This window comes from Symphalangus syndactylus, chromosome 13 (assembly GCF_028878055.3).
Source record: "Symphalangus syndactylus isolate Jambi chromosome 13, NHGRI_mSymSyn1-v2.1_pri, whole genome shotgun sequence".
NCBI lineage: Eukaryota > Metazoa > Chordata > Mammalia > Primates > Hylobatidae > Symphalangus > Symphalangus syndactylus.
This window is the reverse complement of record NC_072435.2, coordinates 28254395-28278863: the sequence shown is the minus strand read 5'-3', so window position 1 is coordinate 28278863 and position 24469 is coordinate 28254395. Positions and strand designations below refer to the sequence as shown.

Below are 24469 nucleotides of genomic sequence, written 5' to 3'. Positions count from 1 at the left end.
GCATGGTGGCTCACGCCTGTAATCTCAGCACTTTGAGAGGCCGAAAAGGGCAGATCTTCTGAGGTCAGGAGTTTGAGATTAGCCTGGCCAACATGGTGAAATCCTGACTCTACTAAAAATACAAAAATTAGCCAGGCATGCTGGCACGCGACTGTAAGCCCAGCTACTCGAGAGGCTGAGGCAGGAGAATCGCTTGAAACCCGGGTGGTGGAGGTTGCAGTGAGCTGAGATTGCACCATTGCACTCCAGCCTGGGTGACAGAGAGAGACTTGGTCTCAAAAAACAAAAAGACAAAAAGGAGAGAGATCTATGGAGGTGATGGAACAGGTTAATTGGCAGATTTGTAGTACTCATTTCAGAATGTATACAACCATCAAAACATCATGTTCATGGTAAATATACTCAATTTTTATCTTTCAGTTATGCCTCAAAAATCTGGAAAAAGAAAAAAAAAAACCCTATGGAGTGGAGGAGAAGGAAGCAAGTGGGGCAGAGGGAAAAACGAGCTGAGACACAGACCAACCCCAGCGTCAGCTGAGCCTTCAGGGACTTCTGAGGCTGGAACTGTCCTGCAGAGGCCACCATCAGGGCCAGGATGGTCAGAACTTTATACCTAGTGGGCTCCCCTAAGAAAAGGTGTGACTCAGGCGAGGGCCTCACTGCACACATGCCTCTGTTGGATACTTTATTTATTTATTTTTGAGATAGAGCCTCACTCTAGGTGCCCAGGCTGGTGTGCAGTGGTGCAGTCTCGGCTCACTGCAACCTCTGCCTCTTGGGTTCAAGCGATTCTCCTGCCTCAGCCTCCTGAGTAGCTCAGATTACAGGTGTGCACCACCACGCCCAGCTAATTTTCTTGTATTTTTAGTAGAGATGGGGTTTCACCATGTTGGCCAAGATGGCCTCAATCTCCTGATCTCGTGATCCACCTGCCTTGGCCTCCCAAAGTGCTGGGATTACAGGTGTGAGCTACCATGCCCGGCTTTATTTATTTATTTTTGAGACAGAGCCTCACTCTGTTGCCCAGACTGGGGTACAGTGGTGCAATCTCAGCTCACTGCAACCTCTGCCTCCTGAGTTCAAGTGATTCTTGTGCCTCAGCCTCCTGAGTAGCTGGGTCTACAGGTGTACACAACCACATCTGGCTAATTTTTGTATTTTTCGTAGATATGGGCTTTCACCATGTTGGCCAGGCTGGTCTTGAACTCCTGACCTCATGTGATCTGCCTGCCTTGGCCTCCCAAAGTGCTGGGATTACAGGTGTGAGCCACTGCGCCCAGCCTGGATGCTTTATTTTAATGACTTCCTTTCTGTCCCACTACAGCCCTGTGATTTAGGCTTATTGTGTCCATTTTACTGAGGAGTAAGATGACTTGCTCAAACTCAGGCTTTATTTATTCATTTATTTATTTAGAGACAGAGTCTCACTCTGTTGCCCAGGCTGGAGTGCAGTGGGACGATCTCAGCTCACTGCAACCTCTGCCTCCCAGGTTCAACCAATTCTCTGCCTAGTCTCCCGAGTAGCTGGGATTATAGGCGCCTGCCACCATGCCCAGTTAATTTTTGTATTTTTAGTAGAGACAAGGTTTCACTATCTTGCCCAGGCTGGTCTTGAACTTCTCACTTGTGATCCACCCACCTCAGCCTCCCAAAGTGTTGACATTACAGGCATGAGCCACCACGCCCAGCCTTTTTTTTTTTTTTTTTAAATGTTAAAATGGGAACCACTCGGACTTGGTTCTCTCACTCTCCCTCTTCTGAAGGAAGAGAATGGTCATCAACGGGGAATGGCAGTTGCAGCAAACAACTCCAGGAGCTGGCCTCTCCTTCTGGAGAGCACCCTGTGCCTCCTCTGCCTGGTTTCTGTGCTTTACATGTCCAGAGAAGCTTCTGTAGTAATGAACCATAGACACGATGCCTCAAAGTGTCATCTTCAAACTCGCTCTGAATTGAAAGTATAATCTTCAGCCAGCTGTGGTGGCTCACGTCTGTAATCCCAGCACTTTGGGAGGCAGAGGCAGGCAGATTGCTTGAGTCCAGGAGTCTGAGACCAGCCTGGGAAACACGGCAAAACCCTGTCTCTACTAAAAATATAACAATGAGCCTGGCATGGTGGCTCACAATTGTAGTCCCAGCTACTCAGGAGGCTGAAATGGGAGGATTACTTCAACCTGGCAGGTTGAGGCTACAGTGAGCTGAGATTGCACCATTGGACTCCGGCCTGGAGGACAAAGTGAGACCCTGTCTCAAAAAAAGTATAATCTTCAAACTCAAGCTCTTCATTGGGGATGGGGCTGAAATCTGAGTCGCGTTCTGGCCGTCACACCAGCGTGACTCCCACATACTTGCTGGTGCCCTGTTTCCATGGAGAACTCTTCACTCTGGAACCATCCCTGACGTCTCCCTCTCCAACCGAAGCCCAAAGCCTGGGCCCCTCAGGGGCTGTTCCTTGTGGATCTTGATCTCTGAGTACTCGGTGGTGCTGGGGGCCTCCTGGTCCGCAGGGTCCCAGAGCCTCAGCCCCTGGAAGCTCAGGGAGGCGTAGTGGAGCTCCTGCTCTTCCCCCTCCCCCGGAGTGGGGGTGGCTGCACCTGGGGGCGGGTGGTCTTGGGAGCTGCCTGCCGAGCATTCATGCTGGTGACCCTGAATGCAGGGGAGAAAGGCGGTCAAATTAGGGTCATGGGGGCTAAGCGATAGCAAGGAGGATGCACAAGAGGATCTGGAAGCTGAGCATTTCCTGTTTCACCTACTCATTCCACAGAGGTCGGCTGGGCCCTCATTCATTCACTCATTCATTCATTCACTCATTCAGCAAATATTTGAGAACAATAACATCTGGCTCTTGGTAATTCACTGCCAGGTTCATAAAATCCTCACCACAATCCACTGGGGAGACACTATTGTCCCCATGATCAGATGCAGAAATGGGGGCTGAGTAAATACCCCAAACTCACACATCTAAGCAGTGGTCAGGCCAGGATTCACGTCCAGGTCTCTCTGACTCCAGTGCCTGCTGCCTTATGGAACAGCGCCCCCGTGCCAGCCCCTGGATATTCCTGGGGGAACTAGGGAGACACTATCCCTGACCTCAGGCAGCTTGCAGTGTGGAAGGAGAAGCAGATGTTAAAGCTATAGTCAATCAAGTTACTATCTAATTGCAAATTATGAGTGGATGCCCAGGAAGGAGGAGGTGTGAGAAAGACAGGGATTTGCTCGGACCTAGACTGACGTCAGGGACCTCGGAAGATCTACTCGGACACAGTTGTGAAATTGAGCTAGGAGCCCAGGAAAGAAAGGAAGTAAAGGATTCACCTTGCCCAGAGAAAGGTTCAACCGTTTGTGCCCAGGCACTGGGAAGGAACCTCTAATGTAGGGCCTTGGAATATCCTGCTGGTAGGAGCATCCCTGTTGACCTGGGACCACAAGCCAGGCCACATAGTTTATGCCAGCACCGGGACTTACAGTGGGGCCTACATAGCATCAGTTTGGCTCTGCAGGGGCTGAGGAACTGAGGTCAGTGGCAGGTCCCCTATGCCTGCGTGACCCACTCCCAGTGAACCCTGGACCCAGGCTTGGTGGAGCTTCCGGGATGGGTGGTGCCCTAATGCTCCATGCATCTGTCACACTTCCTTGCTGGGAGAAGTGGGTGCTGTCCCCATGGCTCCACTGGGAAAGGCTGCCAGAAGCTGTGGGTTTGGTATCTCCTGGACCTGCCCCGAGCACCTCTTCCTGTCCATGATTTTCATCTGTATCGGTCACTGTATAAACCATCACCATGACGATCACAGCTCTCAGTGAGTCCTGTGAGTCCTAGGTGTTATCCAACCTCAGGGTGGTCATGGGGACCCCACAACTGTGGCTGGTGTCAGAAGTGACGATGGGGACCCTTAGCTTTGTAGTAGACAATAGTTATCTGGGGAAAGGACTCTCTGGCATCCTGTGTTGAGGAGGAGAGATAGGAGGGAGGGCAAAGGAGTCAGGGGTCCAGGGGGAAATAAGGAGTGAGATGGAGGGTCCACTGGATCTGAGTACAGGCAGAGTATGGACAGGCTTGGGGGCCCTTGGTTCTGGGAGGAGACGTAGGGAGCAGTGGAGAGGGCGCCTCCCAGATCATGGGACTTAGGACTGCATTGATGGGGACCCAGGAGCAAAACCTTATTTGGGGCACAGTGATTCTGCAAGTCACCAAGGGGAGTACCCATGGCCATCCAGGAAAGGGGAACAGCCGGGGCCCCAGCAGACAGAGGCTGGGCTCTCACCTGGGAGATGGGCCCCAGGGCGGAGGGCACGTCCTGCTCAGCTGCTGCCCTCTTGCGAGCTTCCTTCCTGCAGGTCTTCACCCTGAGGGAGGAGGCAGTGCCCTTCAGCCTCCAAGGTGGTCCAGAGCCTGGGGAAACTGCTGCCCACATGGCTTAGCAGAGGCTGGAAGGCTGCGGAGGCCAGTAGGGTGGGGACATATCCACGGGGTGACTTCCACAGTGAGAACTGGGGACCGTCACAGATGGCCCGGATCAGGGCTCTGGAGCAGACCCCTACTCTATCCTCTTACCCAAGGCCCAGTTCTCACACCCACTGCCCCAGCTAGATTCCTGCGGCTGGGACTGTCTGGCATTCTAGAACCCTCACCCTTCCCACACCCTGCATTGCCTGCCCTCCCAGGGATGACGCTTACCTGAAGACGACGAGGCAGGAACAGAAAGCGAGTAGGGCAGTGACGCCAGCTCCCAGGGCAGCCCCCAGGCCAAGTCCTCCTCCATGCTCCAGCTTCCCTGCATGGGAGCAGGGTTTGGGGTGGTGCCCTCCTAGCCCCGAGACCCTCCTGCCCCTTCCTCCCACAGACCTAGAGCTCTCGGATTCTTCATCCCAACTGAGGCAGAAATTTAAAAATAAATATGCATTCATTCACTCCAAGAAAAGTAACGGGCAAGGAAAGGGTTAAAAAAAAGAACAAGTTTTCCTCTGCTTAGCAAGCTCACTTCAAGGACAGTTATAAGATAATACTGTGGCCGGGCGCGGTGGCTCACGCTTGTAATCCCAGCACTTTGGGAGGCTGAGGCGGGCGGATCACAAGGTCAGTAGATCGAGACCACGGTGAAACCCCGTCTCTACTAAAAATACAAAAAAAAAAATTAGCCGGGCGTGGTGGCGGGCGCCTGTAGTCCCAGCTACTCGGAGAGGCTGAGACAGGAGAATGGCGTGAACCCGGGAGGCGGAGCTTGCAGTGAGCCGAGACTGCGCCACTGCACTCCAGCCTGGGTGACAGAGCGAGACTCCGTCTCCAAAAAAAAAAAAAAAAAAAGATAATACTGTTTAAAAAGCCAAGGCCAAAGGAATAGGCTCCAGACACACCCCCTTCCAGAGCAAGGTTGAAGGAAAAAAAGAAAGAAAAACAAATTCCTGGGCCAGGTGCGGTGGCTCATGCCTGTAATCCCAGCACTTTGGGAGGCCGAGGTGGGTGGATCACGAGGTCAGGAGATCGAGACCACGGTGAAACCCCGTCTCTACTAAAAATACAAAAAATTAGCCGGGCGCGGTGGCGGGCGCCTGTAGTCCCAGCTACTCTGGAGGCTGAGACAGGAGAATGGCGTGCACCCGGGAGGCGGAGCTTGCAGTGAGCCAAGATCGCGCCACTGCACTCCAGCCTGGGCGACAGAGCAAGACTCCATCTCAAAAAAAAAAAAAAAAAAAAAAGAAAAACAAATTCCTTTACTGTTACTCCTTTCCCTGACTTCTTAAGCATAACTATGTTTTACAAATGTCTGTATTTAGCCAGTTTTTTTTTTCTTTTGATACAGCTACAAGGCCACCAGCTATGCAAGACCACAAGTTATGCTATACTATAAATTATGTGACCTATCATATAATTAACTGCTCATAAAAACCCCGCTCTGTCTTTGTTTAATGCTCAGCTTTTTAGATGTAAGTCCACTGGGCCGGTGTGCACCTAAAATAAACAATCCTCCCGTTCTCCGTATCGGTCTCCGTATCGGTCTCTCCGGTCCTCAGTTTCCCGCGGCATATTTGGCGACCACAAAGGGACCAGAGACGGTAGGTTTACTGCCTCCATTGCCTCTGGGGGCCGGAGCCCCGGGCCTCAGGAGACCTGTGACCCCAGGTGCTACTGGGAGAACTTCGGCCTGGAGGAGAAATCAGCTATCCCCTGAGCTGGCGCCCCTACCCAGCAGTGCAACAAAACCTGAAAGGAGCTGCAGAACGATTTCAGAAACAGCGCACTTCAGGAACCACAATAAGCTTTTGGGGCCCAAGGCAGGACCTATCCCATAGGGACAGAAGGGGAGCCTGATCACTTTCTGGGGTGTGCCCAATAGTCCGACCCAGACGGGCTGTGGGCGGCGAGAGTGGTTCGTCAATTTGGATGAAACTCACACCCCAACCTACACAGGACGCGAGAATGGCTCGCTAAGTCGATTAGGAAAAGGAAACTGGAGGTAGCGAGAGTGGCTTACCACCCTAATTAGGAACATAGGAACTGGAAGTGGGGAAGTGTGTAACAGTGTGTAAATGAAGAGGCCTAATTAGGCTCATCAGCCACAAAATGGGAAGTCACAATTCTCTTAGTGTGGACTGTGTGCTCTGAGCAAAGTGTGGGGCCGACTAAGACTAGTGCTGATCTGCATATGGCTAATAGGAGCTGATCTGCAAACGGCTAATAGGAGCTGCCCTATGGCTCAGAGTTGTAGCAGGAATAAGCAACTCTCCAAAGCCAAGTAGTGTCTGAAAACTCCCGTAATAGGAGACGGTATAGTTGGCCGAAACTACAGGAAGAGTGAGTGCGCTGCGCCGTAAAGGAAGGAATAGAAGGAAAGTCCATCAAAACTTACTCCATTGAAGTGCATGTTACAAAACTTTAAGAAAGGTTTTGTAGGGGATTATAAAGTTAAGCTAACCCCCCAGAGGTTGAGAACTCTCTTTGAATTAGAATGACTTTCTTTTGATGTTGGATGGCTGACGGAAGAAACTGTAGACTAGGAAACAATTGGCCATGTATTAAAGATGGTGATAGGGGTCTGAGGACAGCCTGAGTATCCCGATCAATTTCCTTATATTGATTCATGGTTAAATACAGCACAGACAAGACCAACCTGGATCCAGCCCTGTTTAGCAGCTTATTGCAAAACACTTGTAGCCCGAGCCAAAAATAAAAGTAAGAGCAGCTTCGCCAACTGACACAAAGTTAAAAGAAAAACCCCAGAAAGAGCAAGAGAAGCCAGTTTTGCAATAGCTGACAGAGGCAACAGAAATTCCTCCTCCATATTTCCCAGCCTACCCCCCTTTACTGAGGCCAACAGCCCTCCAGGAACCAAATTCAGGAGCTAGCATGCCCTGAGTCTGACCCCGAAGGGAAGGACTGGAGCCTCAAAAGGCCAGGGAAGGAAGTCAAAATAGTCAAGCAGGCAGTCTCAGATTTGGGCGTGCTCGAGCTCTGCAAATGCCTGTCAGGGAGATGTGAGGACCCACTTATTATAATAAACAAGGCCAGGTTCGGGGGGGCAACGGACCTTCATCTATCAGCCCTTTTCGACTACTGAGCTACCGATCTACTAAACTGGAAACACCATACTCCCTCCTACACGGAGAAGCCCCAAGCTCTTATAGATCTGATGCAATCCATCTTTCTGACACACAATCCAACCTGGCCAGATTGCAGGCAGCTTCTCCTAACATTATTTAACACTAAAAAGCGCAGGAGAGTAACATAGGCAGCTCTCCGCTGGCTAAAACCCCATGCACCAGCAGACGCAGTGAACGCTCAGGCATACACTCAAGGTCAGTTCTCAGACCAAGATCCCAACTGGGACCCAGAGGATGCAACCCAGCTTCAGCGTTTGCAAAGGTACCAAGAGACACTTCTGCAAGGGATAAAAGCTGGTGGAAAGAAAGCAGTTAATATAATAAAAAATTTCAAAAGTGCTTCAGAGAGCTGACGAGAGCCCAAGTCAGTTTTATAAAAAACTTTGTGAAGCATTCCGGCCTTTCACCCCGTTTGACCCCGAGGCTGCTGAAAATCAGCGCATGGTAAACACAGCATTTGTAGGGCAAGCCCAGGGTGACATCAAGCGGCAGCTGCAGGCATGAATGCCACCCAGCTTATAAAAGTGACCACCAAGATGTACATTAACCATGACCAGGAACAAAACGGGAAAGAGCAAAAGCAACAAGCGAGGCACCAAGCAGCTAGGCACACCAAGGGTTTAGTCCCTCTCCTCAGCCCGGCTCTACCTGGAAAAAGAGAGGGGCAGGGACTGGCCCCGGAAAAAAAACAAAAAACAAAAAAAATAGAAAGGCATAATTCTTACAACTTGCAGCAGGCATCTACTAAGCCTCTGGGCTGATAACGGCCCGGGGTGGACTATGGCTGTGCAGATCCTACCTAGCCCAAAAAAGTAAGTGTGAAAAAGGAAAAAAGAAAAATCAGACAGAAACAGGAAAGACAGATGGCAGTGCATGTGTGCACGGGGGTGGGACCCACGCCGTAGCCCGGTCCCACTGGCCAGCTGTAGGAGCAGGAGAACTCAGGAAGGAAAAAGGAAGCAGAACATAGGCTTAAAAAAAAAAAAGGCCAATCTGTTGGCAGCAGCCCTCATAAAAAGAAAAATTAGCAGGCTGGGCATGGCGGCTCACACATGTAATCCCAGCACTCTGGGAGGCCGAGGTGGGCAGATCACAGGGTCAGGAGATCGAGACCATCGGCTAACACGGTGAAACCGCGTCTCTACTAGAAATACAAAAAATTAGCCGGGCGTGGTGGCGGGCGCCTGTAGTCCCAGCTACTCAGAGAGGCTGAGACAGGAGAATGGCGTGAACCCGGGAGGCGGAGCTTGCAGTGAGCCAAGATCGCGCCACTGCACTCCAGCCTGGGCGACAGAGCGAGACTCCGTCTCAAAAAAAAAGAAAGAACGAAAAATTAGCAATGTGAAAGGAGGTGGACAGAGACGTGGACATGGAAAAGGTCAAGTTAGGCAGGGATTTAAGAGCCGACCAAGGCTATAGAGGGATCAATGTGCAAAATGCAAAAAGAAAGACCACTGGAAGGAAAAACGTCCAGAAGGCAATAAGGGAAATGGCCAAGGCTACGAGACAAAGAAGCCATGGGCCAAGGGCTGCTCCACCTTAGAGGAACCAAATACTGATCTGATCGGGCTGGCAGGAGCTGAAGGATGTGAGGACTAGGACAGACCAGGCTCCTTCTCATTAGGCCTCTCGGAGCCCATGGTCACATTAAAAGTTGAAGGCAGCAAAATTCTGCTGTATCTGGATTCCATGTTTCTCACTGATGGCTAAGCCATTATATAAAGTTACAAAGCGGGGGGGAAAAATCCCCTCCTCGTCTGTAATCCCAGCACTTTGGGAGGCCGAGGCGGGTGGATCACGAGGTCAGGAGATCGAAACATGGTGAAACCCTGTCTCTACTAAAAATACAAAAAATTTGCCGGGTATGGTGGCGGGCGCCTGTAGTCCCAGCTACTGAGGAGGCTGAGGCAGGAGAATTGCTTGAATTTGGGAGGCGGAGGTTGCAGTGAGCTGAGATCGCACCACTGCACTCCAGCCTGGGTGAGTGAGATTCCATCGCAAACAAACAAACAACCCTCCTCTGGAAAACTGAACAGGAAAAGAAGCCAAGCCTTATGAAAACTTGCTTATAAGCCAGGTGCGGTGGTTCATGCCTGTAATCCCAGCACTTTGGGAGGCCGAAGTGGGCGGATCACCTGAGGTCAGGAGTTCGAGACAAGTCTGACCAACCTGGAGAAACCTGTCTCTACTAAAAATACAAAATTAGCTGGGCATGGTGGTGGGCGCCTGTAATCCCTGCTACTTGGGAGGCTGAGGCAGGAGAATCGCTTGAACCCGGGACGTGGAGGTTGCAGTGAGCTGAGATCGTGCCATTGCACTACAGCCTGGGCAACAAGAGCGAAACTCTGTCTCAAAAAAAAAAAAAAAAAAAAAAAACTTGCTTAAAAAAAAAAAACTTGCTTATAAACTTTACCAAAATGCTCATGCCTGTAATCCCAGCACTTTGGGAGGCTGAGGCGGGCAGATCACCTGAGGTTAGGAGTTCAAGACCAGCCTGACCAACATGGAGAAACCCCGTCTCTACTAAAAATACAAAATTAGCTGGGTGTGGTGGCGCATGCCTGTAATCCCACCTACTTGAGAGGCTGAGGCAGGAGAATTGCTGGAACTCGGGAGCAGGAGGTTGCAGTGAGCCGAGATCTTGCCACTGCACTCCAGCCTGGGTGCAAGAGCGAAACTCTGTCTCAAAAAAAAAAAAAGGTGATCTCCGGGAACTAAAGGAATTAACCTTAAAAAAGCAAATGCAGGCTTTAAAAATAGCCGTGCAAAGTGTTCGTAGTTAGGTACATGAAAGAATGCCTATAAGCCTGACATGCCTTTAAACCTAGAAACTTTGTTTAAGTTAAAAAGTAAAACCCAACCTCTCTAGGACCCATGGGGGATGGGCCCCATAATGTAATCTTGTCCACTCCCGCTGCTGTTAAAGTTGCAGGGGTTGGCTGGGCGCAGTGGCTCACACCTGTAATCCCAGCACTTTGGGAGGCCAAGGCGGGCGGAACACAAGGTCAAGAGATCGAGACCATCCTGGCTAACATGGTGAAACCCTGTCTCTAGTAAAAATACAAAAAAATTAGCCGGGCGTGGTGGCGGGCGCCTGTAGTTCCCAGCTACTCGGGAGGCTGAGGCAGGAGAATGGCATGAACCTGGGGGGCAGAGCTTGCAGTGAGCAGAGATCGCGCCACTGCACTCCAGCCTGGGCGACAGAGTGAGACTCCATCTCAAAAAAAAAAAAAAAAAAAGTTGCAGCAGTTGTACCTTGGATCCACCACAGTCAGCTGAAACTAGCAGCTTTAGACAAGTGAACCAGCCAGTGCGACCCAGACCATCTGACCTGGCTGATCTCACAATGAGACTGAGTTGCTGCTGAGGACGATAGCCCTGCTGTGGTCACTCCGGAAGCTGACCAGTCTACGCACGGCTGAAGCTTAAGGAAACAACAAACCCTACTCTAGTCACACACCAAAAGCTGACTAGTCTACGCACGGCCGAAGCTTAAGGATTCATCAAGCAAATAAATGTGGTTAAAAATCTTAGAACTAGTAGTTTTCCTGTACTACTAACTGTTTTATTATTGTTCTGTCATTGTGCTTAACCTCCTTCCCCACGCAAGGACCTTTTCTGTTCTTGTTGGGTATAAATATGCTGTACATTGTTTTGCTGTTGTTACCCCTTTAACCATGCTCAAAGAAGCACCTATAAAAAGGTGTCCCAACTGTACACATACTACCTGGCAAGGGAATAGTATAACTAGAACTTTATTGTATCATGCTTATTTTAATCCCAGCACTTTGGGAGGCCGAGGCAGGCGGATCACGAGGTCAGGAGATCAAGACCATCCTGGCTAACAAGGTGAGATCCCGTCTCTACTAAAAATACAAAAAATTAGCCGGGCATGGTGGCGGGCGCCTGTAGTCCCAGCTACTTGGGAGGCTGAGGCAGGAGAATGGCGTGAACCCGGTAGGTGGAGCTTGCAGTGAGTCGAGATTGCGCCACTGCACACTCTGGCCTGGGCGACAGAGCGAGACTCCGTCTCAAAAAAAAAAAACAGAACAAATAACAAAAAAAACCAGAACTCTTTCTATGCCTAGCAAGCTCTCTTCAAGGACAGGTATAAAATAACACTTTAAAAAGCCAAGGCCAAAGGAATGGGCTCCAGACACACCCCTTCCAGAGCAAGGTTAAAAAAAAAAAAAAAAGACAAATTCTTTTACTCCTTTCCCTGGCTTCTTAAGCATAATTATGTTTTACAAATGTCTGTATTTAACCAGTTGTTGTTTTTCTTTTGACACAGCTACAAGGCCACAAGTTATGCACTACATAATCAACTGCTTTTGTTGTACTTTTTTAAGTCCGCTTATAAAGACCTTGCTTTGTCTGAGGGCAGTGGCTCACGCCTGTAATCCCAGCACTTTGGGAGGTCCAGGTGGGTGGATCACAAGGTCAGGAGTTCAAGACCAGCCTGGCCAATATGGTGAAACCCTGTCTCTACTAAAAATACAAAAACATTAGCTAGACGTGGTGGCACATGCCTATAATCCCAGCTACTTGGGAGGCTGAGGCAGGAGAATTGCTTGAATCCAGGAGGCAGAGCTTGCAGTGAGCCGAGATCGCGCCACTGCACTCCAGCCTGGGTGACAGAGCGAGACTCCCTCTCAAAAAACAAAACAAAACAAAACAAAAAAACAACCCCTTCTTTGTCTTTATTTAATGCTCAGCTTTTGAAATGTAAATCCATTAAGCTGGTACTAAACTTAAATAAACAATCCTCCTGTTCTCCACATTGCTCTCTCTGTTCCTCAGTTTCCCGCAACAACCACCAGCCACAGAGCAGGGACTTTGTCTCCATCCCTTCCCACCACCCCCAGCCCCTCTCCCCACAACCTTGAACCTTCATCTTTCTAGGATCCTGTCTCCTTTCTCCCTGAACCTCAGCCCCCCACAGTCCCCTCACCTGGTAGCAGCTGGAAGATGGAGCCACTCCAGGCCCCGTGGACGTTCCAGGCCTCACAGCTGAGCCTGAGGCCGGAGCTGAGCCCTCCATGGAGGCTCAGGGAGCCGTTGGCCCAGGGCCCAGCTGAGCTGGGGGTGACCTCGAAGGAGTCCTGGCTGCTGTTCCCCTCCAGCAGCTCCTCCCCAAGCCACTAGTGCAGAGAGGGGGCCAGGCTGGCTTGGGAGGAGCAGCTGCAATGCAGACCCTCAGCCTCCCAGGAGCAGGAGGGGCCCAGCAGCTGTGGGGAGGGTCTGAGGGGAGGGAGGACAGGACTCAGCAGGGGCCCCTTCCTGGGACCCAGGTGTCCCCTTTCCCCACTCACAGTGCACGGAGAGGCTGAGAGAGACGTGCTGGGAGCCCAGCGGGTGCCAGGCGTGGCAGGTGAACTCTCCTTTGTGCTCCATTTGAACGCGTGGCAGCTCCAGGACCCCAGGGTCTGAGGGCTGGGAGGGGCCCACGGTCTGTCCCCCCCGGGTCCAGCTCAGCCTGGCTGGGGGGCTGCTGTGGGTGACACAGAACAGGCGCAGGCTTTGGCCCTCCAGGACCGGGAGGGATGTGCCGTTCCCGAGGTTTTCCAGGACTAGGGAAGGAAGAGGCAGAATCGATGTGCAGCTCAGGGCTCAGGGACCCTCCTGCGTGGGGACCCTCCAGACGCCTGGGCCCCCAATTTGGCACCGAGAGGCCCTGGCTCCTCTGTCCCCTTTCCTACCTGTCCTGTTTGCTTGGGAAACCATCACTCTCAGGTTCTCTGGAGGATCTGAAATGGAGACGGGGGACTGGCTCTAGACAGACCAGGGGCTTCCCTCTGGTCAAAGGGAAGCGTCCTGGACACTGAGGTGGGGGAAGTGGGCGAGATAGAAGGGCAGGGCAGAATCACCCACTGAGTCCCAGACACAAACTGCCTGAGGGTCTACACAGGTAAGAAGGTTGGTCCCCAAGGCCTGGGACTCTAGGCCCCCTCAGCTCTGGGACACTGAGCCCAGCCCCTGTATCCCTTTGCCCTCCCAATGGACTCCAGGCCCCTGCTGGGCACACTCACACTGCACAGAGAGGTCCAGGGCTCGCTGCTGGGAGCCAAGCCTGTTCTCTGCTCGGCAGATGTAGCGCCCTGAATCCCCGGCCTTCACCCCGGGCAGCTCCAGCCCCAGGGTTCTGGGGCCCCAGGGGTGGGACAAGGAGAGGACTCTGTCCTGCAGGACCCAGCTCAGCGTGGCAGGGGGCTGGCTGTCAGCAGCACAGAGGAGCCGCAGGAACTGGCCTTTCTGAACTTCCAGATATATGACATTTCCCTGGAGTTCCAGGGCTGAAGACAGGGAGAGAGAGGGTCGGAGTGGAGAGACAGAGTGAGAGAGGGAGGCTGCAAAGAGGACCACATCCCCTCACCCCCCTGAAGCCTTTTCATCCCGAAAGAGGACTGGCCCAGCCCCAGCCTGAAGGCCCTCAGTACCTGACGTGTTGTCACGCGAAATGCTGATAATAAGGTCTCTGGGGGCGTCTGCAACAAGATTGTGAGCTGGCTTCAGGGAGGGACAATTTGTTCCTCACACCTGGAAAAAACTCCCTCAGGGAAAAGAAAGTGGGAACATCCCAGGATAGACAAGTGACAACCAGCGCTGGGGCTCACACATGTGGACAGAGGATCAGAAGCCATTCCCATCCCCCTCCCAGGGCTGAGCGGGCATCCTGGGACCCCACAGCTTCCTCTCCCTGGACGCTCCTGAGCTGGGAGCCGCTCACTGCCCCTCTGGGCTCCTCCACCTCCCCACCCACCGGGTCTGTCTGCCCGCCCCACCCTCCCAGGCCACACTCACAGGCCACGCGGAGTCGGACGGTCCTCTGTGTGCTCACACCCTTTCTGAAGAAGTCCACGTGGCAGGTGAGGTCGGTGTCGTGGTCCTGGGGGCTGGGCGTGAAGCTGAGCACTGAGAAGTGGGAGGTGCTTGGTCTGGTTCTTCTCGGGGAGAGGGCAGCCCCCGTCCAGGAGAAAGAAGGGGCTGGACATTTCTTGAAAGCCCAGTTAAACACGCAGATGACCGTCACCGGCTGCCCCGGCTCCAGGGTCTCAGGGATGTAGACATCAGGCTTCTGAGTCAGGGCTGGGACAGAGACCGGGGTGGGGGGTTCCAGTGCTGCAGGGGTCCCTGAGAGCCCTCTCTGCTCAGCCCATAGCCTGTCCCCAGGGTCCCTCCCCAGTGTGACAGGCAGGGGTTCCCACCCCATTCCATACCTGTTACTTTGAGAAAGAACCCATTGTTCATGAAACTATATCTCACATAGCTTCCTCTCTCCACTCGAAAGAAGTACCGTGCCTCATCCTCCCTCTGCGCGTCTCTGATCACCAAAGAGCAGCTCCCCTTGCCGGGATCCCCAGTGAGCTGGAATCGGTCCCGGGTGCTCATTTCCACCTCTCGACTCTGGTTGTTTGTGGCCACAGGAGCACCCGTCTTTGGGTTGGTCAATCCTTTGAACCAGTAGCCATAAGCAGCAGCAGACTCGTCCCAGCCATCCCGGGGGTAGGAGAGGTTGCAAGGCACGATGACACACAGGCCCTCCTGCACCGTCACCTGCCTCTGCACTTGAAGACTGTAACTGGGATCCTTGTTCAGGGACCCTGGGGAGATGCAGAGGCTGAGCGGCAGCCCCAGCCCCTGCCTGGGACCCCCCAGCCGCCGACCCACTCACCTGCCCCCAGCACGGGCAGCAGCAGCGGCAGCAGCAGCAGCAGCATGTCTGGGCTCTGGGGCTGGGCCTGTCCCGGGACCATCTGGTTTCTGGGCCGGCCTGGATGGGAAGGAAACTCCTCCAGCAGGAAGCCTGGTGGAGGGGCAGTGACCAACCACAGAGGAGGAGCCTCGGGAACCCCAATGTCCTGAAAGCTCCCCTCCCAACTTCTCCTTTCACAGGGGAAGCAGCAGGGCAGAGGGCATGAGGACCAGCCCCAAACCAGGAAGGAGCCACCCTGGCGAGCCTCGGAGGTGGGCAGTGCTAGGAGGGGACTGTCAGGGGACACAGGTGAGTCATGGCTGCAGGTGAGGCGATGGATGCAGTCTCATTCATTCATTCATTCATTCATTCTCCAGGCAAAATCTACTCCATGCAGTGGGGGGAGTCAAAGAAGACATGAACAACCAATCCCTGTCCACAAGATCCTCACCTCCACTTATGTCAACTCAGGGTCCCCGGGCTCCCCAAAGGTACTGAGCTCCCCTGCCTGTCATGGGACCGTCTCTGCAGCTTATACCAGGCTCCCAGCTCCACAGTGAGAAGGGGGCGATAAGACCCCAGTGAGCTCAGGGGGCCTCATGCTTGGGGTTTAGTGCCCTGAGGTTACCCCCTGGACATTCTTAATAATTTATCTTTTGATCTGTGTTTTGTAAATAAGGTCTAATTGGTTCATGGAGCCCCCACTGGGGAACTTGGACCTTGCATCACAGGGTCACCGCTCCATCACCTCTCCACCCTGATGCCCAGACTAGTTTGTGGCTCAACCCAGCCCCAATTACCACCTGGGCATAGAGGGGGGTCTGGGTTGTGCAGACTCAAGGGCAGGGGCCCCAGCACCTCCCGATTCCCCAAGGCTGAGGATTTGGACATTAACTAGCAAATTTAAAACTCCATGAACAAAATGTGGTTTATTCATTTAATGGAGTATTATTCACCCCTAAAAAAGAATTACATTCTGACACCTGCCACAGCATAGATGATCCTGAAAACACTATACTAAGTGAAAGAAACCAGACAATTAATAAAAAAAAAAAAAAAAAAAAAAAAAAAAAAAAAGAAACCAGACAATATCGCGTGATTCTGCTCATCTGATATGACCAGAAGAGGCAAATGTAGAGACAGGAAGTAGATTTGTCATTTTGAGGGCCTGGGGGAAGGGAAGAATGGGAAGTGACTGTTCAATGGGTACATGGTTTCTTTTCTCAGTGATGGAAAAGTTCTGCAACTAGATGGAGCTGATGGTTGCACAAGAATGTGAATGTACTTAGTGCCAATGAAATGTACGCTTTTTTTTTTTTTTTGAGTCTCACTTTGTCACCCAGGCTGAGTGCAGTGGTGCGATCTCGGCTCACTGCAACCTCTACCTCCCAGTTTCAAGCAGTTCTCGTGCCTCAGCCTCCCGAGTAGCAGGGATTACAGGCATGCACCACCATGCCCAGCTAATTGTCCACTTTAAAATGATGAAAGTAGGCGAGACGCAGTAGCTCCTGCCTGTAATCCCAGCACTTTGGGAGGCTGAGGCGAGTGGATCACCTGAGGTCAGGAGTTCGAGACCAGCCTAGCCAACACGACGAAACCCCGTCTCTACTTAAAATACAAAAATTAGCAGGGCATGGTGGCGCTCACTTGTAGTCCCAGCCCCTCAGGAGACTGAGACATGAGAATTGCTTAAATCCGGGAGGCAGAGGTTGCAGTGAGCAGAGATCTGCCACTGCACTCTAGCCTGAGCAAGAGAGTGAGACTCCATCTCAAAAAAAATAAAAAATAAAAAATAAAGTGATTAAAGTAGTAGGTTTGTGTTATGGGTATTTTACTACAATTTATATTATTTTTAATTAGGAAATAATAATAATTGTATATGTTTATGGATACAATTTGATGTTTTGCTAAATGGATTTACAAAAACATAGCCCAACTTTATCCTACATATAAGAAAGTCACTCACTTGGAAAGACATATACACTGAAAACAAAGGGAATGAAAAAAAATATTCCATGCAAACAGAAACCAAAAAAGACAAGCAGGAGTAGTTATACTTACTCCACATAAAACAGACTTAAAAGGCCAGGCGCGGTGGCTCACGTCTGTAATCCCAGCACTTTGGGAAGCCGAGGCGGGTGGATCACGAGGTCAGGAGATCAAGACCATCCTGGCTAACACGGTGAGATCCCGTCTCTACTAAAAATACAAAAAATTAGCTGGGCGTGGTGGCGGGCGCCTGTAGTCCCAGCTACTTGGGAGACTGAGGCAGGAGGATGGCGTGAACGCGGGAGGCGGAACTTGCAGTGAGCCGAGATGGCGCCACTGTACTCCAGCCTGGGCGACAGAGCAAGACTCCGTCTCAAAAAAAAAAAAAAAAAAAAAAAGAGACTTAAAAAAAAACACCAGACTTTAAGTCATTGTATAATGATAAAAGGGTCAATTCAGCAAGAAGATATAACTTGATGTAACTAAATTTATATGCACCTCACACTGGAGCACACGTAAGGGGAGAGACAGACTCCAATACTAGCTGGAGACTTGAACACCACATTGAACACCCTCAGCATTAGACAGATCATCTGGACAGAAAATTAACAAAGAAACTTTGGATTTAAACTGCATTTTAGAGCCAAGGGACCTAAGAGATGTTTGCAGAACATCTTATCCCACAGCTGAAGAACGCAGTCTTCTCTTTGGCACATGAAACATTCTCCAGGATACACCATATGTGAGGCTACGAAAGAAATCTAACATATTTATAGAAATTGAAATCACATTAAACATCTTCTCAGACCACAATGGAAGTGAAACTAGAAATGATTAATAAGAGGAACTTCGGAAGATGTACAAATATATGGAAATTGAACAGCATGCTCCTGAATGACCACTGGGTCAAGGAAGAAATTAAAAAGAACATCAAGACGCTTCTTGAGGCCAGGAGTGGTAGCTCATGCCTGTAATCCCAGCACTTTGGGAGGCCAAGGTGGATCACCTGAGGTCAGGCATTGGAGACTAGCCTGACCAACATGGTGAAACCTGTCTCTACTAAAAATACAAAAAAAAAAAAAAAAAAAAAAAAAAAATTTGCTGGGCATGGTGGCGTGTACCTGTAATCCCAGCTAGTCGGGAGGCTGAGGCAGGAGAATCACTTTAACCTGGGAGGCGGAGGTTGCAGTGAGCTGAGATGGTGCCATTACAATCTAGCCTGGATGACAAGAGCGAGACTGTCTAAAAAAAAAAAAAATTATGGCCGGGCGCGGTGGCTCACGCTTGTAATCCCAGCACTTTGGGAGGCCGAGGCGGGCGGATCACAAGGTCAGGAGATCGAGACCACGGTGAAACCCCGTCTCTACTAAAAATACAAAAAAAAATTAGCCGGGCGTGGTGGCGGGCGCCTGTAGTCCCAGCTACTCGGAGGCTGAGGCAGGAGAATGGCGTGAACCCGGGAGGCGGAGCTTGCAGTGAGCCGAGATTGCGCCACCGCACTCCAGCCTGGGCGACAGAGCGAGACTCCGTCTCAAAAAAAAAAAAAAAAAAAAAAATTATTGAAATGAAGATGGAAATACAACCTACCAAAACCTGTGAGATACAGCAAAAGCTGTGCCAGGAGTGAAGTTTATAACAACAAATGCCTCTTTCAGAAAAAAAAATAGAATAATTCAAATACACAACATAACAATGGACCCCTGGCCGGGCGCGGGGGCTCACGCCTGTAATCCTGGCACTTTGGGAGGCCGAGGCGGGTGGATCACCTGAGGTTAGGGGTTCAAGACCAGCCTGGCCAACATGGTGAAACCCCAACTCTACTAAAAATACAAAAATTAGTTGGGTATGCTGGCGCACCTGTAATCCCAGCTACTCAGGAGGCTGAGGCAGGAGAATCACTTGAACCCGGGAGGTGGAGGTTGCAGTGAGCCGAAACTGTGCCACTGCACTCCAGCCTGGGCAACACAGTGAAACTGCACCTCAGAAAAAAAAAATGGACCCCAAGGAACAAGGAACCAGAAAAGCAAGAATAAACCAAAATTAGTACAAGGAAGGAAATGGCCAGGCATGGTGGCTTGCGGCTGTCATCTCAGCATTTTGAGAGGCCGAGGTTGGAGAATCGCTTGAGACCAGGAATTAGAGACTAGCCTGGGCAACATAGGGAGACCCCAACTCTACAAAAAATAAAAATTACCCAGGCACGGTGGCATGTGCCTGTGGTCCCAGGTACTTGGGAGACTGAGGCAAGAGGAGCACTTGAGCTAGGGAAGTCAAGGCTGCAGCAATCTGTGATCACACCACTGTACTCCACCCTGGGTGACAGACTGAAATCCTGTCAAAAACAAAAACAAAAGCAAAGGCAAACCTCAGCGCATGTCACTAAGAGCTCCCCCAGCCACCTCTGTCAAGGCGGGGGCCTTGGCTCACCACTGGGTACTGCATTTACCCAGTGCTTTAGCCACACTCTTTTCTTTTTCTTTTTTTTCTTCTTTTTTTTTGAGACGGAGTCTCGCTTTGTCTCCCAGGCTGGAGTGCAGTGGTGCGATCTCGGCTCACTGCAAGCTCCGCCTCCCGGGTTCACGCCATTCTCCTGCCTCAGCCTCCCAAGTAGCTGGAACTACAGGCGCCCGCCACCACACCCGGCTAATTTTTTTGTATTTTTAGTAGAGATAGGGTTTCACCATGTTAGCCAGGATGGTCTCGGCCTCCTGACGTCGCGATCCACCCGCCTCAGCCTCCCAAAGTGCTGGAATTACAGGCATGAGCCACCATGCCCGGCCTCTTTTTTTTTTTGAGACGGAGTCTTGCTCTGTCACTCAGGCTGGAGTGCAGTGGCGCGATCACGGATCACTGCAAGCTCCGCCTCCTGGGTTCACGCCATTCTCCTGCCTCAGCCTCCCGAGTAGCTGGGATTACAGGCATCTACCGCCACGCCTGGCTAATTTTTTTGTATTTTTAGTAGAGACGGGGTTTCACTGTGTTAGCCAGGATGGTCTCGATCTCCTGACCTCGTGATCCACCCACCTCAGCCTCCCAAAGTGCTGGGATTACAGGTGTGAGCCACCACACCGGCCAGCCACAACTGTTTTCTACCCAGGGACACGTCCCCTCTAACCTGAAGCCTTAATGATTCAACCCAGTGAATAAAATCCTGGGGAAAAAAATAAATTAATTTAGAAGTGCACACCACAGTGGAACGAGGTAAGCTTCAAAAGACCTCTGCCATTCCAACCCCACAGGAGATGGTGAACTTGATCACCATCTTACTGAGCACATTGCCGCTGCAGCCAGCAACTGAGAAGCCAGCGCACAAAGACTCTCCACAACCAAGGAACTCATACAGAACCTTCATCCCTGAAAGCACCAAGACCTGAATTAAGCTCCAATAAACTATAAACATTAAAATCCGGCCGGATGTGGTGGCTCACGCCTGTAATCCCAGCACTTTGGGAGGTCGAGGTGGGCAGATTACTTGAGGTCAGGAGTCTGAGACCAGCCTGGCCAACATGGTAAAACCCCTTCTCTACTAAAAACACAAAAATTGGCCAGGCCTGGTGGCACACATCTGTAATCCCAGCTACCCGGGAGGCAGAGGTTGCAGTGAGCTGAGATCGTGCCACTGCACTCCAGCCTGGACGAAAGAGCGAGATGCAAGACTCTGTCTCCGCCGGGTGCGGTGGCTCACGCTTGTAATCCCAGCACTTTGGGAGGCCGAGGCGGGCGGATCACGAGGTCAGGAGATCGAGACCACGGTGAAACCCCGTCTCTACTAAAAATACAAAAAAAAGTAGCCGGGCGTGGTGGCGAGCGCCTGTAGTCCCAGCTACTCGGAGAGGCTGAGGCAGGAGAATGGCGTGAACCCGGGAGGCAGAGCTTGCAGTGAGCCGAGATTGCGCCACTGCACTCCAGCCTGGGCGACAGCGAGACTCCGTCTCAAAAAAAAAAAAAAAAAAAAAAAAAAAAGACTCTGTCTCAAAACAAACAAACAAACAAACAAACATTAAAATCACATCCTTGGCCAGGCGCAGTGGCTCATGCCTGTAATCCCAGTACTTTGGGAGGCCAAGGCAGGTGGATCACTTGAGGTAAGGAGTTTGAGACCAGCCTGGCCAACATGGTGAAAAGCCATCTCTATTAAAAATACAAAAATTAGGCCGGGCGCAGTGACTCACGCCTGTAATCCCAACACTTTGGGAGGCTGGGGTGGGAGGATCACGAGGTCAGGAGTTCAAGACCAGCCTGACCAGCATGGTGAAACCCCATCTCTACTAAAAATACAAAAAACAAGCCAGACATGGTGGCGTGCGCCTGTAGTCCCAGCTACTCGGGAGGCTGAGGCAGGAGAATTGCTTGAACCTGGCAGGTGGAGGTTGCAGTGAGCCGAGGTCATGCCACTGCACTCCAGCCTGGGTGACAGAGTGAGACTCTGTCTCAAAAAAAAAAAAAATTCAACTCAATATGGATCAAAGACTTAAATCTAAGTCCTGAAACCAAAAAATTCTAGAAGATAACCTAGGAAAAACTCTTCAGAACATTGGTCTAGGCAGCAGTATGTATACCATTGTCATGGAATATTACTCAGCCATAAAAAAGAATGAAATAATATCTTTTGCAGCAACTTGGACGGAGCTGGAGGCCATTTTTCTAAGTGAAATAACTCAGGAATGAGAAATCAAATGCCATTATGTTCTCACTTTTAAGTGGGAGCTAAGCTATGGATACATAAAGGCATACAGAGATCATGGACTATGATCTCATGGAGGCAGAGAGTAGAATAATAGTTATCAGAGCCCTAGAAGGGTGCATGGCTGGGTAGGTGGGGAATGAAGAGGTCTGTCTAACAAATACACGGTTATATAGAAGGAATAATTCTTATGTTTAGTAGCAGAGTAGGGTGACTACAGTTAACAGTAACATATTGTAGTGGTGGCTCATGCCTGTAATCCCAACAATTTGGGAGGCTGAGACAGGCAGATTGCTTGAGCCTAGGAGTTTGAGACCAGCCTGAGCAACATGGTAAAACCCCATCTCTATCAAAAAAAAAAAGTACAAAAATTAAGTGGTAGTGCACACCTGTAGTCACAGCTGCTTGGAAGGCTGAAGTGGGAGGATTGCTTGAGCTTGGGGAGGTCAAGCTGCAGTAAGCCATGATCGCACCACTGCACTCCAGCCTGGGTGACAGAGAGACCCTGTCTTTTTTTTTCTTTTTTTTTGAGATGGAGTCTCTCTCTGTTCCCAGGCTGGAGTGCAGTGGTGCGATCTCGGCTCACTGCAAGCTCTGCCTCCCAGGTTCACGCCATTCTCCTGTCTCAGCCTCCTGAGTAGGTGGGACTATAGGTGTGTGCCACCACGCTCAGCTAATCTTTTGTGTTTTTAATAGAGACAGGGTTTCACTGTGTTAGCCAGGATGCTGTCGATCTCCTGACCTTGTGATCCGCCCGACTTGGCCTCCCAAAGTGCTGGGATTACAGGCATGAGCCACTGCGCCCGGCCTCAGGGTGACCCTGTTTTAAATAAAAAAAAATAACGTATTGTATTTTTCAAGATAACTAGAAAAGATAATTTGAATTGTTCCCAACAATAGAAATAATACATGTTTGAGGTGACAGATATTCAAATACCCTGACTTGATTATACCATATTCTATGCATGGCACAAAATATCACATATACCCCATAAATATGTACAAATATCACATATTAATAAAAATACTTTTTAAAAATCAACAAGCCACGGCTGGGCGCAGTGGCTCACGCCTGTAATCCCAGGACGTTGGGAGGCCGAGGCAGGTGGATCACCTGAGGTCAGAAGTTCAAGATCAGCCTGGGCAACATGGTGAAACCCCATCTCTACTAAATATACAAAAAATTAGCTGGGCATGGTGGCGGGCACCGGTAATCCCAGTTACTCAGGGGGCTGAGGCAGGAGAATTGCTTGAACCTGAGAGGTGGAGGTTGTAGTGAGGCGAGATTGTGCCATTGTGCTCCAGCCTGGGCAACAAGAGCGAAACGTCATCTAAAAAAAAAAAAAAATCAACAAGGCAGACACAGTGGCTCACGCCTATAATGCCAGCGCTTTGGGAGGCTGAGGCAGGCAGATCACCAGAGGTCAGGAGTTCGAGACCAGCTTGCTTAACACGATGAAACCCCATCTCTACTAAAAATACAAAAAATTAGCCAGGCATGGTGGCGGGTGCCTGTAGTCCCAGCTACTCAGGAGGCTGAGGCAGCAGAATCACTTGACCCTGGGAGGCGGAGGTTGCAGTGAGCCAAGATTGCGCCACTGCCCTCCAGCCTGGGCGACAGAGTGAGACTCTGTCTCAAAAATAAAAATAAAATGGCTGGGTGCAGTGGCTCATGCCTGTAATCCCAGTACTTTGGGAGGCTGAGGTGGGCTACTCGGGCGGCTGAGGCAGGAGAATGGCGTGAACCTGGGAGGCGGAGCTTGCAGTGAGCTGAGATCCCGCCACTGCACTCTAGCCTGGGGGGACAGAGCAAGACTCCATCTCAAAAAAAAAAAATAAAAATAAAAATAAATAAATAAAAATCAACAAAGGAGAAAGGTTCATAGGACAGGATCCAGAAGAGACCATGTGTGGGATTCCAGTTGTCCTTTCCCAGTGAAGTCATACAGAAAACACTTAATGCTTGCAGCAAGGATGAGTGACAACATACACCAAGTATTGCCACCCAGGCAAGCTCACCTGAGCCTCAGTGTTCAGAGTTTTTACTGGGGGTTGGTCACGTAGATGTGGCTGACTGCCTGTGTGGCTGACCTAGTTTTTACCCTCTGTGGAGGTACAGCAATAATACATGGTGCAAAGCCCCCACCATAAATCACTGTGTTCTTGTAGACTCTTCCAGTGTCCCATGGCCCCCTGGAGAATAAAGGAATGAATGAATGAATGAATGAGACTCTGCATCCTTCACCTCACCTGCAGCCATGACTCACCTGTGTCCCCTGACAGTCCCCTCCTAGCACTGCCCACCTCCGAGGCTTGCCAGGGTGGCTCCTTCCTGGTTTGGGGCTGGTCCTCATGCCCTCTGCCCTGCTGCTTCCCCTGTGAAAGGAGAAGTTGGGAGGGGAGCTTTCAGGACATTGCGGTTCCCAAGGCTCCTCCTCTGCGGATGGTCACTGCCCCTCCACCAGGCTTCCTGCTGGAGGAGTTTCCTTCCCAGCCAGGCCGGCCCAGAA

The 24469-nt window shown here is 50.9% G+C and overlaps 1 protein-coding gene and 1 non-coding gene across 3 annotated transcripts; both read right to left on the bottom strand.

Moving 5' to 3' along the window:
- Positions 1–1373: 1373 nt before the first annotated feature.
- SIGLEC11 (sialic acid binding Ig like lectin 11) lies at positions 1374–15347 on the bottom strand. 2 transcript variants are annotated; one of them, XM_055238418.2, is made up of 10 exons: positions 15266–15347; positions 14811–15194; positions 14395–14679; positions 14031–14078; positions 13623–13886; positions 13293–13340; positions 12906–13163; positions 4673–4769; positions 4260–4341; positions 1374–2643 (listed from the first exon to the last, which is right to left on the bottom strand). In XM_055238418.2, exons 1-10 carry the CDS (start codon positions 15345–15347, stop codon positions 2377–2379), a joined length of 1815 nt encoding a protein of 604 aa, XP_055094393.1. In that variant the 3' UTR covers positions 1374–2376. The 2 variants fall into 2 exon arrangements, 1 of the variants encoding a protein (XP_055094393.1); XR_010115050.1 differs by lacking the exons at positions 1374–2643; positions 4260–4341 and adding an exon at positions 12545–12734 and having other exon boundaries at positions 4708–4769; positions 15266–15345.
- LOC129461397 (small nucleolar RNA U3) lies at positions 1724–1934 on the bottom strand. Its single transcript, XR_008650532.1, has one exon. It is a non-coding gene; the product is annotated as a small nucleolar RNA U3 (small nucleolar RNA).
- Positions 15348–24469: the final 9122 nt, after the last annotated feature.